At 36.6% G+C, this 13487-nt stretch overlaps 1 protein-coding gene across 3 annotated transcripts in view; it reads right to left on the bottom strand.

Moving 5' to 3' along the window:
- Positions 1–13487, bottom strand: part of ADGRB3 (adhesion G protein-coupled receptor B3) — a 734436-nt gene that overhangs the window by 10141 nt on the left and 710808 nt on the right. For all 3 annotated transcript variants that reach the window (XM_008013603.3, XM_073006121.1, XM_008013605.3), the window contains one exon: positions 8296–8331. In XM_008013603.3, coding sequence (XP_008011794.2) covers positions 8296–8331 — 36 coding nt within the window. The remainder of the gene's footprint in view (positions 1–8295; positions 8332–13487) is intronic.

Here is a 13487-nt window from a genome sequence, read left to right as displayed (position 1 = left end):
TATGTTTAGTGACATTAGGGTTTATCCGATTGCCTTTTTCTTTCTTTTCTAATTTAAGACCCCTGCTCTTTAAAGAAATCGACTTCTGTCAAAAACTGAACTTATAACTGAGTTTTCAAAATGTGTAATAATGAGAAAATTCTAACCTGTGGATTTTCTATTTAAATAAAGATATATTCTGATTGACAATATCTACATATCTATAGAATTCAGGTGGCTGTCAAATATTATATGCATCTTTTGCAATAAAGATAAGAGCATGATAATATTTCCTTGCATTCATATTAATATCACACAACATTTCTGGAAGCTGCATATGAATCCCCATCCTGAGAGGACCACCAATCTAACTGCACAAAAAATATGCTCTCCTGAGTAGCTTATTTCAAAAGACCCCTTTCCTTGTATACATTTTAAATGCAAGAGAATTAGTCTTTGTAGTCCTTTAATTGTTGATATTAGAGAAAAAGTGATGCTATAAAATAAAGCACATTCATCGTATTTCAGATATTTGAGAAAAATGAGGATGGAAAGCCATCTGTATGTCTGGAGTACCTGCTATATCCCAAGAACTCTCCTAGACCATTTAAATACTTGGAATATGTCAAGTCTGATAGCATATTTCTCCAAGTTGGATCTAGAGAAATGCATATTTAGATCTCAGTTGTATCACTTTTAAGTTGTGCGGTCTGAAGTGTAAAATCTAATCTCCTTTTAGTCCCAGTTTCAGTAATCAGACTTACCTTGCAGGGTAATTTTGAAGATTTAAAAAAGGATATAAAACACTTATCACTGGGCCACACAGATAAAAGCCACTTAAGAAATGGCAGCCATTATTATCTTTCTTAATCCTCACAATAACTCTGGGAGGTAAAGCCATTATCTCTACTTTACTGATTAGAAAACTTAAGCTCAAGGAGGCTAAGTAAGTTTCCCAAGCTCACACAAGTGGTGAGCAAGCTTTCCACATCAATTCTCTTTGCTTGCTGCTATCTTAGGTGTATCTCATAGATCCAGGGAGCACTCTTCTTTAGACTATTGAGGTTTGTAATTATGTCTTGTTAAAATGGAAAATGAGACAAAACAATCCAGGATGGGCTAGGTACTCTCTGTAGTGAGCCCATAAGCTCTACAGATATTGACCACCCTGCAGCTATTCCATAGTACTGCAATTATATTTTTCATGGCTGGTCTTCATATTTTGTCTCTGAACAGTTCCTGGGCAATGACTTATTCGTCTGTATATCACTGGCACCTAGCACAGCATCTGGCATTCAACAGGTGCTCAATAAAAGTATACTGAATACCTTAAATGAACAAGACAGCACAGGCATATAGGCCACGGAAGGCAACTGCAATATGAAAGGCCATTATAAATGTCGTCTTCTCTTCTTTTAAAAGAGATCTTCCCAATGGAAGAATGGCTCATTTACTGGCCCCAGACAGGAGCTTTGCCTCCTCATTTTGATTTTATTGTGTTCCTTTCTTTTCAATACAAATGGCTTACAAACGGGCTTAGAACAAACTGTTTACAAATTTTCACTTTTAATTCATAAGTGTAAATCACAGAGTTGAAGCTTAAGTCTGAATTATATATCAGATAGGTAGTTATGGTATACAGATTTTAGAAGCTGAAATAAATTGTTAGAGAAAGTTGAAGAATCTCCTAGCCATTAACGTTATAGTATGAGGTCTGGAAATCATGGGCTGATGGGAATTATAAACCAGTTTCCATGAATAATGTTTTCCAGCCTTAGAACTTTATACACCTACAATGCCATTGCCCATATCTGCTAAGATGAACCTGTAGTTCTTCTTCTTCTTTACTGGTTTGCATGAGTCCTGCAAGGGGTGGAAAACTGTGACAACTTCCTCCCCATCATAAGGGTCATGGCCAACATTCCTAACCTCTACCACAAAAGACAAGGGTGGGTTAGAGAATTTCTTTATGGCTGGCTTCTAGATGAAAAGGTACGGGTATTATTTCTGAGGACTCTGTTCTGTTCCATTGGTCTATATCTCTGTTTTGGTACCAGTACTATGCTGTTTTGGTTACTGTAGCCTTGTACTATAGTTTGAAGTCAGGTAGCGTGATGCCTCCGGCTTTGTTCTTTTGACTTAGGATTGTCTTGGAGATGCGGGCTCTTTTTTGGTTCCATATGAACTTTAAAGCAGTTTTTTCCAATTCTGTGAAGAAACTCATTGGTAGCTTGATGGGGATGGCATTGAATCTATAAATTACCTTGGGCAGTATGGCCATTTTCACGATATTGATTCTTCCTATCCATGAGCATGGTATGTCATTATGGAAAACAGTATGGCGATTCCTCAAGGATCTAGAACTAGATGTACCATATGACCCAGCCATCCCATTACTGGGTATATACCCAAAGGATTATAAATTATGCTGCTATAAAGACACATGCACACGTATGTTTATTGCAGCACTATTCACAATAGCAAAGACTTGGAATCAACCCAAATGTCCATCAGTGACAGATTGGATTAAGAAAATGTGGCACATATACACCATGGAATACTATGCAGCCATAAAAAAGGATGAGTTTGTGTCCTTTGTAGGGACATGGATGCAGCTGGAAACCATATTTCTTAGCAAACTATCACAAGAACAGAAAACCAAACACCGCATGTTCTCACTCATAGGTGGGAACTGAACAATGAGATCACTTGGACTCGGGAAGGGGAACATCACACACCGGGACCTATCATGGGGAGGGGGGAGGGGGGAGGGATTGCATTGGGAGTTACACCTGATGTAAATGATGAGTTGATGGGTGCAGCACACCAACATGGCACAAGTATACATATGTAACAAACCTGCACGTTATGCACATGTACCCTACAACTTAAAGTATAATAATAATAAATAAATTTAAAAAAAAAAAAAGAAAAGGTACGGGAAAGTTAGAGTAGTATTTTTTAAATTTTTTTGACTTGTTTTGGGGAAAAGAAGTTCTCCTCACTATGATCCGATTTGGTGAAGAGGAATTCTGGTATCTATGACTTACTTTGGAGGAGAATAAGGGGCCAGTGACCGGAGGGAAAGAGAAGATCAGAGAGATCCTGGTTCTGAGGTTGCTTCTGAGGCCTTTCAAAGTTCTTAGTTCAAAGCACTCAGTATGCCAAAGCACCATACTCTGGGGTATCATTTTCTGAGCCCTGTATTCCTCTTTCCAGAGTAGGTTGTTGAATATTAGCCGAAAGTGAATGTCAAAACTCATATTAAGGAAACAATGCACACTAGGGATTTAGCTTAGTTCCTAAAGCAGTGTTGTGAAAGGGGGATGATTTCCTTGGCTGGAGTCTCAATGTTTCCCTCACATGGAACTATGGAACTTGTAGACCCATTTTCAGTGTCTATGTTTCTTTTCTTTTCTTTCCTTTTTTTTTTTTTTTGAGACGGAGTTTCACTCTGTCACCCAGGCTGGAGCGCAGTGGCATGATCTTGGCTCACCGCAAGCTCTGCCTCCTGGGTTCACGCCATTCTCCTGCCTCAGCCTCCCGAGTAGTTGGGACTACAGGTGCCCGCCAGCATGCCTGGCTAATTTTATGTATTTTTAGTAGAGACGGGGTTTCACTGTGTTAGCCAGAATGGTCTCAATCTCCTGACCTCGTGATCCGCCCGCCTCTGCCTCCCAAAGTGCTGGGATTACAGGCGTGAGCCACCACACCTGGCCTCAGTGTCTATGTTTCAAATATGTTTCTGTTTGAATAAATATGATGCCAGAGTTTAAAACAAACTAGATAAAGGGTCTGAAAACAGCAAAAATTAGTTGCATATTTTTTTTATTTTGCCACTGTCAATCCTGAGTGTCCTTGATGTAAATGCACAATTTTGCAATAGTTTAAATTTAGTAATATATATATTTAAAAAAGACGGCTATTGTCTAGGACTAAATTGCTCAAACTTTTCCTCTAAAAGTACCCAGATTGCCTAATGGAGTGCCCTTACTGCTGGGGCTCAGGTACAGAGCAGGAAGAAGTCTGCTATGAACAAGACATTTCTTTGAAATTTTATGCCTTATACTTAGAAATTAAAATATATTTCGATTTTTATGTCACAATTTAGCTGTGTTTATAATGATATTGAATTAATATAAATGATCTCTTTCTTGGCTATCATCACCCAAATCTCCTTGTAAAAAATCAAGCCCCCATGAAAATGGGGATTTGTGATTACCCCGTGTCTGTGTCTTCTTTTGCCCTCTGCCCACCATCACTGTCTCCCAGTTTGAGAAGTATGAAAACAGTGGAGGTATGAAGCTCATTAAAAACTCAAAGAAACATCCTAAAATGTTTTTAAAAGGCTACATAGGCCAGGCACAGTAGATTATACTTATAATCCCAGTATTTTGGGAGTCTGAGGCAAGGGAATCACATGAGCCCTGGAGTTTGAGACTGGCCTGGGCAACATGGTAAGACCCATCTCTAAAAAAAACAAAACAAAACATAAATTAGCCAAGCATGGTGAACATGCGTGTGGTCCCAGCTATTAGGAGGCTGACGTGAGAGGATTCCTTGAACCCAGGAGGCAGAGGTTGCAACGAGCCAAGATTGCACCACTGCACTCCAGTGTGAGTAACAAAGCCAGCCTCTGTCTAAAAACAAACAAACAAAAAAAAAAGCAAAAAAAAAAAAGCTATATACTTTTCATGGAAAACTGTGAAAATTTTTATCTCTGCATTTTTGGAAGTGAAGATTAAAAAAACATATCTATATGACAAATATATGGATACCAGTTTTTTGTTGTCGTTGCTTGTTTGTTTTTACTTTTTTTTGAGATTGAGTCTCACTTTGTTGTCCAGGCTGAAGCGCAGCGGCGTGATCTTGGTTCACTGCAAGCTCCATCTCCTGGGTTCAATTGATTCTCCTGCCTCAGCCTCCCAAGTAGCTGGGATTACAGGCATGCACCACCATGCCCAGTTAATTTTTGTATTTTCAGTAGAGACCCGGTTTCATGGATACTTCTTTATCCATATATTTTTAACATAGAATGGATACTGTTATTTATTAGTGTTTCAGAATGAATGCCTGCAATTGTGTTTCTGGGAATTCTTAGAGCCCAAATCTCGACACAAGACAGACAATTAGAACAACTTATCTAATTGTCTGTTTTAACATCATATTAGGAACCTGTATTCAAAATATTAAAATGGAACTCACCCTGACTAGATGTCTTCTTGATTTCCCTAGTTCTGTTACTGGTACTAGCAGACACCCAGGCTCAGAACTGGAGAGGCTTCTTTTCTCTACTCCTTCACCCTTTCACCCTATGTTCAGTTAAGGACCAAATTCCACAGATTCTGCCTCTGCAGAGTCTTCTCATTGCTTTCTCTTCCTACCACCTCCAGGAAGTGGACTTTCATTACCTACCACATTAGCCAATCCTAACTGGTATTTCTGCTTCTCCTTTCACCCTGCTATACAATCTATCCTCCCTGTTACTGACATACTCATCTTTTTAAAACCCAGAGTATAGCAAATCATTCTGCACTGAAACAGCAACAACAAGCAAACAAAATATAATAGAAAAAGCTTAGCAGTTTTTAGTAGCAAATTAAATAAAAATCCCTCCTGGAGTATAAGGCATGGTTTCTAAATTACTCACTTTAGTCTCTTCTTCCATAGACCCCTGTTTAGGTAAATTTTGACTTACTTGTTGTTTCTTAAGAATACCACAGATTAGCCAACCCACATGCCTTTTCCTCCTCCTAGAATTTATACCTGCCATTTTTCTATCTCCTTGAATTATATCTAATGTGGATATCTTTGAAATTCAGTGTGGCTATCTTTGAAATGTCTCTTCCATTGTCGTCCATTTTTTATGCTAGTCTCTGCCTTAACTCAGGTACAGTGTCCAATAACATTTTGTTAAAGCAAACTGGATGGAAGAGTAATTCAATTTTTTCACTATTTAAAAAAATAATTCCTGAATGCTTATTAGGTACTAGGATCTCCGGAGCTGGGCATACAAATTCAATAAGGCATTTGGTTACAGAACACAAGAATATCACTACAGTATTTTCTGCATATTTTCCAGAAAGCAAGAATCCAGAAATGCAATGCTGTTCTGGAGACTGTCTACATGAAAGGGCTATTCCCCTGGTATGACATTAACTAGCCACAAGAGTTTTAGGGATATATGAGTTGGCAGAATATTATCATAGTGTGTAGACTCTGGGGAGTGTGTTAGGCTTAAAGCCTGAAGCAAAGATGCTTTCAGAAGTCCAAGAGGCAGTCTGTCAGTGGCAAAATGTTTAAGCTGGCCGTTGTATGATAAAGCTTTGCAGGGGGAGCAGGAGGGTCAGAGAGCTTGATAAAAATTTAATTAATCTAGCCTGAAGTAAGAGGGGGACAAGCTGGACTTTCCCTCAAGAACCACACACAAAATATAAATAGGTTGTATTACAATTCATTAGCATTTATATCTGGCAATAAGTTTTCTAAACACAATCCATGAAATATCGGCCACATAACTGCTATAGCACATAAAACTAATGGAAATAGCTCTAAACAATTTGTAGGGTAAAAGTAATGTCTCAAAGTTCCCACCCGCCCCCACCAAATTTTGATACCTATAGTAAACATGCAGTGATTACAGCAATTCAAGAGCTAAAGACATGTCTGGGGTTCTCGTGTTGCAATTTCTCTTCTTTATCAGGAAATGTTTTATTAACAACATGGTCTTATGGGTGGAATACTAAGCATAGAAATAAGTATAAGCTTAAGGAATCTGCTACCAGTTGCCATAGAGAACAGATGAAAAAAGAACAGTTTTTCTAATGCTCCAAGTGACACAGTATGATTAGATTTCTTTTCAGTGTTTGTGATTACATAACTTAGGTTGGTTGAATTAAGGCTTAATTTTAGATCTAGTTGTTTTTTTTTTTACTATATTTTGCCACTGATACCTAGGTGGGTTAATTCCTTCCTCCTCTCTTTTATACTAACATAACAATTTATTGCTTTTAGACAAGAATATATACTGTCCGATTCTCTATTTCTGGCTACCTGAAGAATTAATATTAAAAAGCCATAAAATATCTGTTCTTGAAAGGCACTAAATAATCTAAAGGCAAAGATTGCTGAATATTGTCTATTCAAATTTATACTCTTGATACTTTTATGCTAAAAACTTTGGATGCAATAAAATATATATTCAGTGCTAAGTTACTACAATGAGGCTGCATCAATATTAAAACTTTCTATTTAATCGTAGATAAAAGATTTCTTATCATTACTTTGTATCTTGTAGTCTGAAATGTTACTGAAAAGAACCAGTTATCCTTGGACTCCATTCAGGGTAAAACCATTGTTGACCATTGCAGTAAATAAAAAAAAGTCTTAGGTTTGACACATGATGTACATTGTAGAGCTACAAAATTCATCTAAATAAATGAAATGACTGAACTAGGAGTAGTTAGCATGTCCTGGGAGGCTTCTGTAATTTTAGGAGTATCAATTAAGAGTATTGAGTTCTATGTATGTATCACAAGGGTACAAATATACTGGAGAAATATGTAATGTATTGTATCCAATTATGTTAGCAGACTATGAATCATATTCAATTATCAACATACATAAGTACATTTTATATGATGCTTAAACATCATTAATTTTGTGTTTAGCATAACCTCCTCAGACGGCATGATTTCAGTAATTTGCAGTAACAGTATTATAGCATCAATATAAATTCAATGTAAATTGGAAAATGAAAATTTTCATCTTGTTTGTATCTGTGAAAAGGCATTTACTAAACACAGGAGCACATTGAATCAATAGTTTCTATTGAAAAAAAAAGCATCTGAATGTACCGCAGAGAACCTAAATAGCAGGAATCAGAAGATGAAACAAGTAATTTTCAGAGAAAGCCTAGGTAACCAGCCTAAGCATGTTCACAGGATCTCTTCAGGTAGTCACTGAAGTAAAACCAAGAAAATTGCTTTAAATATAAAAATCAGGAAGCTGATATTCCCCCTCCCTACAAACAATCAACCAGGTTCAGCTCCTAACATAAATTGTTCACTTATCTTAGTATGTATAAAACAGATTCCGCACTTGTCCAGAAAATCTGTTTAGCATATACTTAAAGTAATTCAAACTTTAAAAATTTCATGCTGTACAAGATAAATTTTAATTAAAATGTTTGACTTATTTAATTAAATTAGTACATAATATCCTTACATGGCTGCATAGAGTCCTAATCTTTAAGTAATTATATATCAATTTTGAATTCAAGTAATTAAAATTCTAAAATAATTCATATAAACTTACCTCAAAGTCAAGGTCTGAATATCGTGATTTTCTTCTCTGTAAGATATATTTTTAAAAAGAAGGAAAAAAAAACCAATAAAGTTATGTTTAGTCACTCAAACAAAATGAAAAATCATCATTTTCATTAAAGATAATCCTGTTTGTTTTATACATATTTCCTTCACATAAGGAAAAATGTAAAATTTTATGAAATTTTCATAAATCATGAAAAATTTTATGATTTTGAAATATTCTGTTCACAATTTTCTATTTTTACTTTGAACTTCTTTTAAAATTGAAGAATATAAAAATACAGAATATGGCCGGGCGCGGTGGCTCAAGCCTGTAATCCCAGCACTTTGGGAGGCCGAGACGGGCGTATCACGAGGTCAGGAGATCGAGACCATCCTGGCTAACACGGTGAAACCCCGTCTCTACTAAAAATACAAAAAAACTAGCCGGGCGTGGTGGCGGTGCCTGTAGTCCCAGCTACTCGGGAGGCTGAGGCAGGAGAATGGCGTAAACCCAGGAGGCGGAGCTTGCAGTGAGCTGAGATCCGGCCACTGCACTCCAGCCTGGGCGACAGAGCCAGACTCCGTCTCAAAAAAAAAAAAAAAAAAAAAAAATACAGACTATTTTTCATTTTGACCTCTTAACCTGAATTTTTAGTAAGGAGAAATTGTTCCTATGAAAACTCAGACAGACATTTCAATCTTGAAAGAGACTTTAGGCTTACTACAGCAAAACTACAGACAAACAGGATTAAAAGTTGTATAGGAAAAATTGTCTAGTTACCTTGACATCTTCAACCCAATGTCTACTTTTCATTTCTACCAAATTCTACCCAATCCTCTAAGTCCCAAAGTTCTTCATAAGTCTCACCCACATATTTCTTGTAATTTGATAGTCCTCCACGACAGAAAAGTCCTTCTCATTGCTAGTCCTGAGGAACTAATGTATTTGTTCTAGTTCAGCAAAACAAACTATTCCACACCCCAGTAAAATGTAGATGTACATGTAAATGTCTCACAGTGTTTCTCTATGGCTCCATCTTTGTTACACAGTTTCTGAAATCTAGTTATAGATAAAATGCATTAATAAAATAATGAAGACTGATACAAGTAGAAAACAGGATTAAAATGAAATTAATACAATTCATGTGATATGATTTTTATGATATTAGTATAAAGTATTCTTAGCAAACTTTTAGTACAGATTTTTAAATTTTGGAATTTTTTGATGAGAGAGGGAATGAAACAGGGAGAATTAACAAACAATTAAAGTATGCAATATTCAGCTAGTTGGAAAAATATATAAACCTTTGGGCAAAGTTTTGTTTCATTTTTCCCATGCTCCCATCCCAAAACCTACAAACTTCGATAATTTAATAGGAAACCATACCCAAGATAGGTAGGAGACTCTAGTCTGCATTTTAACTGTTGAACATTAGGAGAGACAGAAAAGAAGCATTAATGTAGTTTCTTGAAAACTATGATTAAATTTCTGCAGCTACAGTTAAAATTGTCATGACAAAATCAGAACCTCACTGTATACCTAATCCCCAAACCATGTTTCACTAGACAAAAGGGGACATGCCAAAAGAAAGGTTTCATGTTTTAAGTGAAAATTTCCTGAAATAATTTTATTTCAGTGAAGCTGTTTAAGACTGAAAATGCAGTCTTCAAGCACAATCAAGGAGAGGGCTAAAAAGAGACTGCTTTATTAAATGAAAACTCAGCATGTTGATCTCACTTTCTTCTTGTCTCCAACAGCATCTCAGCCTTGCCGTGGTGACATCCAGGAAGGAGAAAAGTATTTGTGAAAGCATTGAGCCCAGTCCTCTTTTGCAGTCTCCCCACCACTATTGTTATCTAACTGTGTTGTGTGAAAACCAGGCTCCAGTGTACTGCGCCACACTTTGCTGCAATATGCTAGACTAAATGTCAGTGCTTCCATTCTGCTCTTGTATACCTTGCTTTCTTGGCACTATGACTAAGCAGGACATTTTTGTCAGTATACATTAAGCAAGATTCTCTCTTAATACAGCAAAATTTAAGGCTGGAAACAGTTTTAAGCAATAATTATAAAACATGAGTCACGAGCTTTGCATTTTATTTGAAACTTAAATAGTGAAATCTTATGAAAAAGATTTAGAAGCAAGAGCAAAAGACAGGAACCTAGAAGATCACCAGAGATAGATTCTGTTTCTGAGAGCAGGTATGTCAATGTGAAATAGGGAAGGAAAATGGATACACTCATATAAGTAGACTCTCTCCTATTTAATTTTATTAAAATTAAATTCTAATATAAGGCATAGCATAACTGGCAGTCTTGAAGGATTAGACTAAGGAATGAACAAATTAAACAAACAAATTTTAAACAAAAGAACCTAAAGATGGTGGTGGGATTTGGAGTGGATGCAAAATAAAGCAGTAGAGCCTTAAAAATTGGAGAGTGGGAAAAAAAATGACAGATTTTTACAGTCCAAATGAGTTAAAAATGTGTGTAATGTGATTCAGGTTTCCACAATACTGACCAAGTGTTTCAACCTTTTGTTGTTTATATAGCACTTCCACATTTGCACATGCTACCCACCCGTGGGATGGTCGAATAAAATATTATTTATTTTCCTTATTTTATGAATAAGAAAAATTGAAGGTCAGTGGAGTTAAAATTACTTGCCCACTTTACCTGGGTGGTAAGCAAATGAGTTGGGCTCCAAACTCAGGACTTCTGACTCCAAGCCCAGCATTTTATTTACTATCTCTTGCTGTCTTCTCAATAATATAAGAGTGCTATGTTATAGCAAAAATGCCTGTGATGTTTTGCTAATTGTTACCAAACTCAGCAAAAATAACAATAGATGACCCAGTCAGTCCAAGTATGACTTTCTAAGCATAAAGCAAGGTCAAGCAGATTAACTTTTCCTTGTCAATTGCATTTTGAAGGAGGAAAAAAAAAAAAAAAAACTAGCAATTTGATATTTACATATTTGAGAAACTATCTGTGTTGAGTAAAATAACTTAGAAACTAATATGCAATCATTTATAAGCAATGATATAATAACAAACAGTAGGAGACTTCTCCACCTCCAGACATGACTCTCTCCTTTTTTTTTTTTTTTTGAAATAGTCTTGCTCTGTCACCTCGGCCGGGGTTCAGTGGCACGATCACAGCTCACTGCAGCCTCAACATTCAGGGCTCAAGTGATCTCTCCACCTCAGACCTCCTAGTAGCTGGGACTATAAACATGTGCCACAACACCTGGCTAAGTTTTTCAATTTTTGTAGAGATAAGATTTTGCCTTGTTGCCTAGAATGATCTTGAACTCCTGGGCTCAAGCGATCCACCTGCCTTGGTCTCTCAAAGTGCTGAGATTACAGGCGTGAGCCCCATTCCAGCCCTAGTTTATCTAAAAGGGGCATGAGGCACTGGGAAATTGATGGTGTAAAGAAAGAATAAGAACATTCAATTCTGTTCGGTTTTGGTCTGTTTCTACCTTTGGTATACAAACAGCGTATTGGAAAGTCTTTCAAAGTGTTGAAGTTTATTGAAACCCTGACTTGCATGTTTATTCAAATGTCTTTCTGAGCTCTCTAAAATATTAATTCCAGAGAAGAAAGTGGTTAGAAATAATGGTTACGTATGTTTTAAATTAAGAACCAACTGAGAAAAGTGGTCAAGTCATAACAATTTTTCTGATAATCTGATAACTTTTAAAAATTCTACATGTAAATTTAATATAAGCCATGTGATATTAAATTATTTTATGAAGATACAAATCCCTCTGTACCTATATTCCAATTTTCCAAATGAACTAATGTAAATAATCCTTTTTCTCATAGTAGGTAATGGAATCCTTTTATGCTGTTTCCTCTTCCTAATTTCTGTGCTGTTTCCTCTTCTTAATTTCTCATTTAGAACTCATCCCAACTTGTATTCTATTCTCAATATTCCATTAAAATTATTCTTGCTGACTGTCTCTGATGAGCTCCATCTGGTCAAATTCCAAGGTCAATTTTCTGTCCATCTTATTGGACACTCAGAAGCTTTTGAAAGTTAATCATTTCCTCATTAAAACACTCATCAACTCTCAGTCTTTTTATTTTTCCTCCTCTTACTTGCTGCAGCTTATGCTGAAGTCCCCTTTGTTGGCACTCTCACATCCCTGCCTTCTAAATGTTGAGTTCCTGGGCTCTCTTCTTTCTCTTATTCTCTTCTGGATACCATAATTCACTCCCATGATTTAGCATACCATCTTTTAAGTTCCAGACATCCTTTATTCCTCCTGCCTTTCCCATGATAGAAAATGCTGGATTTCTAGTCGGTCAAGCCAGAGACTTAGGAGTCATCCTTCCTTCCTCTCTGTCCCTCGTCTTCCACATTCAATCCACCAGCATGTGCCATCTGTTCTATCTCTGAAATACATCTTGTTCTGCCCACTGTTTTCTATCTCCACTTTCACCTCCATGGTCAAAGAAACTGTTATCTCTTGTCTGGATTACTTCAGTAGCTTTCTGACTGTCATCCAACTTTCTGTTCTGTCTCCTCTCCTAAAACCTCTGGCTTCTAATCCTTTACTTTCTAAACAACCAAAGTTATGGATGAATGGATAGATGGATAGATGAATGCATGGAAAAATCATTGTGACAATCTTTTGCTTAACAGTCCTCATTTGCTTCCATTGCTTTACAAGACTCTGCAAAGTCTGGTCTCTCCTTTCCATTTTAACTTCATCTTAAGGAGTTCAACATTAGCTTCACAGGTATTCTGATCTTATGAGAATATGCCAAAACTCTTTTCTACCTCAGGATCACTGCACTTACAGTTTCTTTTGCCTGAAAAGTTCCCTCAGCTCCTTGCAAGCCACATTACTTCTCAATTTTATTTCTTACAGTAAATGACACTTTCAAATGCTTCCCAGACCACCTTATCTAAAGAAGTCTCTCCCTTTCATTCCATAGTTATTACCCAGTACTGCACACTATTTCATTCATTGCTTTAATGGTTAATTGTCTGTCTCTTCCATAGGGTGTATTCTCCACAGGGGCAAGATCCATTTCTATCTTGATTACATTTATATCCACAGCATCTAGCAGAGGGTATGGCACAATAGGAAACATTCACAAAATTATTGGCAAATGATTAAAGGAGCTGCATGATAACAGTCAAAGGTATTCAAAAGAATATGACTTTCTATTTTTGTTTTGTTG

This window comes from Chlorocebus sabaeus, chromosome 17 (genome assembly GCF_047675955.1).
Source record: "Chlorocebus sabaeus isolate Y175 chromosome 17, mChlSab1.0.hap1, whole genome shotgun sequence".
NCBI lineage: Eukaryota > Metazoa > Chordata > Mammalia > Primates > Cercopithecidae > Chlorocebus > Chlorocebus sabaeus.
This window is presented reverse-complemented; position numbering and strand designations above follow the sequence as displayed.